Source organism: Nicotiana attenuata, unplaced genomic scaffold, assembly GCF_001879085.1.
Source record: "Nicotiana attenuata strain UT unplaced genomic scaffold, NIATTr2, whole genome shotgun sequence".
Taxonomy (NCBI): domain Eukaryota; kingdom Viridiplantae; phylum Streptophyta; class Magnoliopsida; order Solanales; family Solanaceae; genus Nicotiana; species Nicotiana attenuata.
In genome coordinates this window covers 235,169-236,085 of record NW_017671748.1, presented here as the reverse complement: position 1 = coordinate 236,085, position 917 = coordinate 235,169, and the positions used below count along the sequence as shown (strand labels likewise).

The window sequence follows — 917 nt, the reverse complement described above, 5'->3', positions numbered from 1 at the left end:
TCACTTCTAAAATCATCGAATACATTTCATTTCTGATTTCATTTCAAATCCAAAACCCTAGAAGCTTCTTTTATCTTCAAATTTCTGTGTGAAAATGTCTGGTCGTGGAAAGGGAGGAAAGGGATTGGGCAAGGGAGGAGCTAAGAGGCACAGGAAGGTGCTGAGGGATAACATCCAGGGAATTACGAAGCCCGCAATTCGTCGGTTGGCTCGTAGGGGAGGTGTGAAGCGTATATCTGGTCTGATCTACGAAGAGACACGTGGAGTGCTGAAGATCTTTCTAGAGAACGTGATTCGTGATGCTGTTACCTACACTGAGCACGCCAGGAGAAAGACTGTTACTGCTATGGATGTTGTTTACGCACTCAAGAGGCAGGGCAGGACTCTCTATGGATTTGGTGGTTAGGTTGTTTAATTTGTGATTTTAGGTTAGTGTACTGGTAGTAATTGTAGATTTTCTGGAAATTTCTGGTATCTCTGTGTTGGTTTCTCAGCAGCTTTGTTCTAGTTGTCGTTCTTAAGGTCTTGATATTGTAATTTCTCATTGCAGATTCAAGGAACAAAGTTCGTTTTCTAGAAATTATAATGGTTGAATTCTGGCTCGCTGTTGTTGTTAATTGATTGATTCACCTATCGAACGACTGTTCAGCTTTAAATTTCAGAAGGTTACACCGTTGAAATACATGAAATTGTTGAATTTCAAAAGAGTAGAAAAACCCAATCCAGTGTAATATGAGCACTGGAAATAAGTTGACTATATGCTTGTGGTCATTACTAAAACAGTTTCTCAAGCATTATTATCCATAGAAAAAGAGGAGACAACAGAAACCAAGATTACTATGAATATTCACATTTTCAATTGCTTTAGTCCAACCTGAAGTAATAATATGTCTGTAATCCCAAAACCAAAGAAAGAA

The 917-nt window shown here is 38.6% G+C and overlaps 1 protein-coding gene across 1 annotated transcript; it reads left to right on the top strand.

Moving 5' to 3' along the window:
- Nucleotides 1-617, top strand: LOC109209996 (histone H4). The gene has a single exon (XM_019373368.1). It carries the CDS (start codon nucleotides 95-97, stop codon nucleotides 404-406), a length of 312 nt encoding a protein of 103 aa, XP_019228913.1. The 5' UTR covers nucleotides 1-94; the 3' UTR covers nucleotides 407-617.
- The last annotated feature ends 300 nt before the right edge of the window (nucleotides 618-917 follow it).

What these genes read in the sequence shown, in the direction of transcription:
- LOC109209996 (XM_019373368.1), top strand. Translation starts at nt 95, where the DNA reads ATGTCTGGTCGTGGAAAGGGAGGAAAGGGATTGGGCAAGGGAGGAGCT.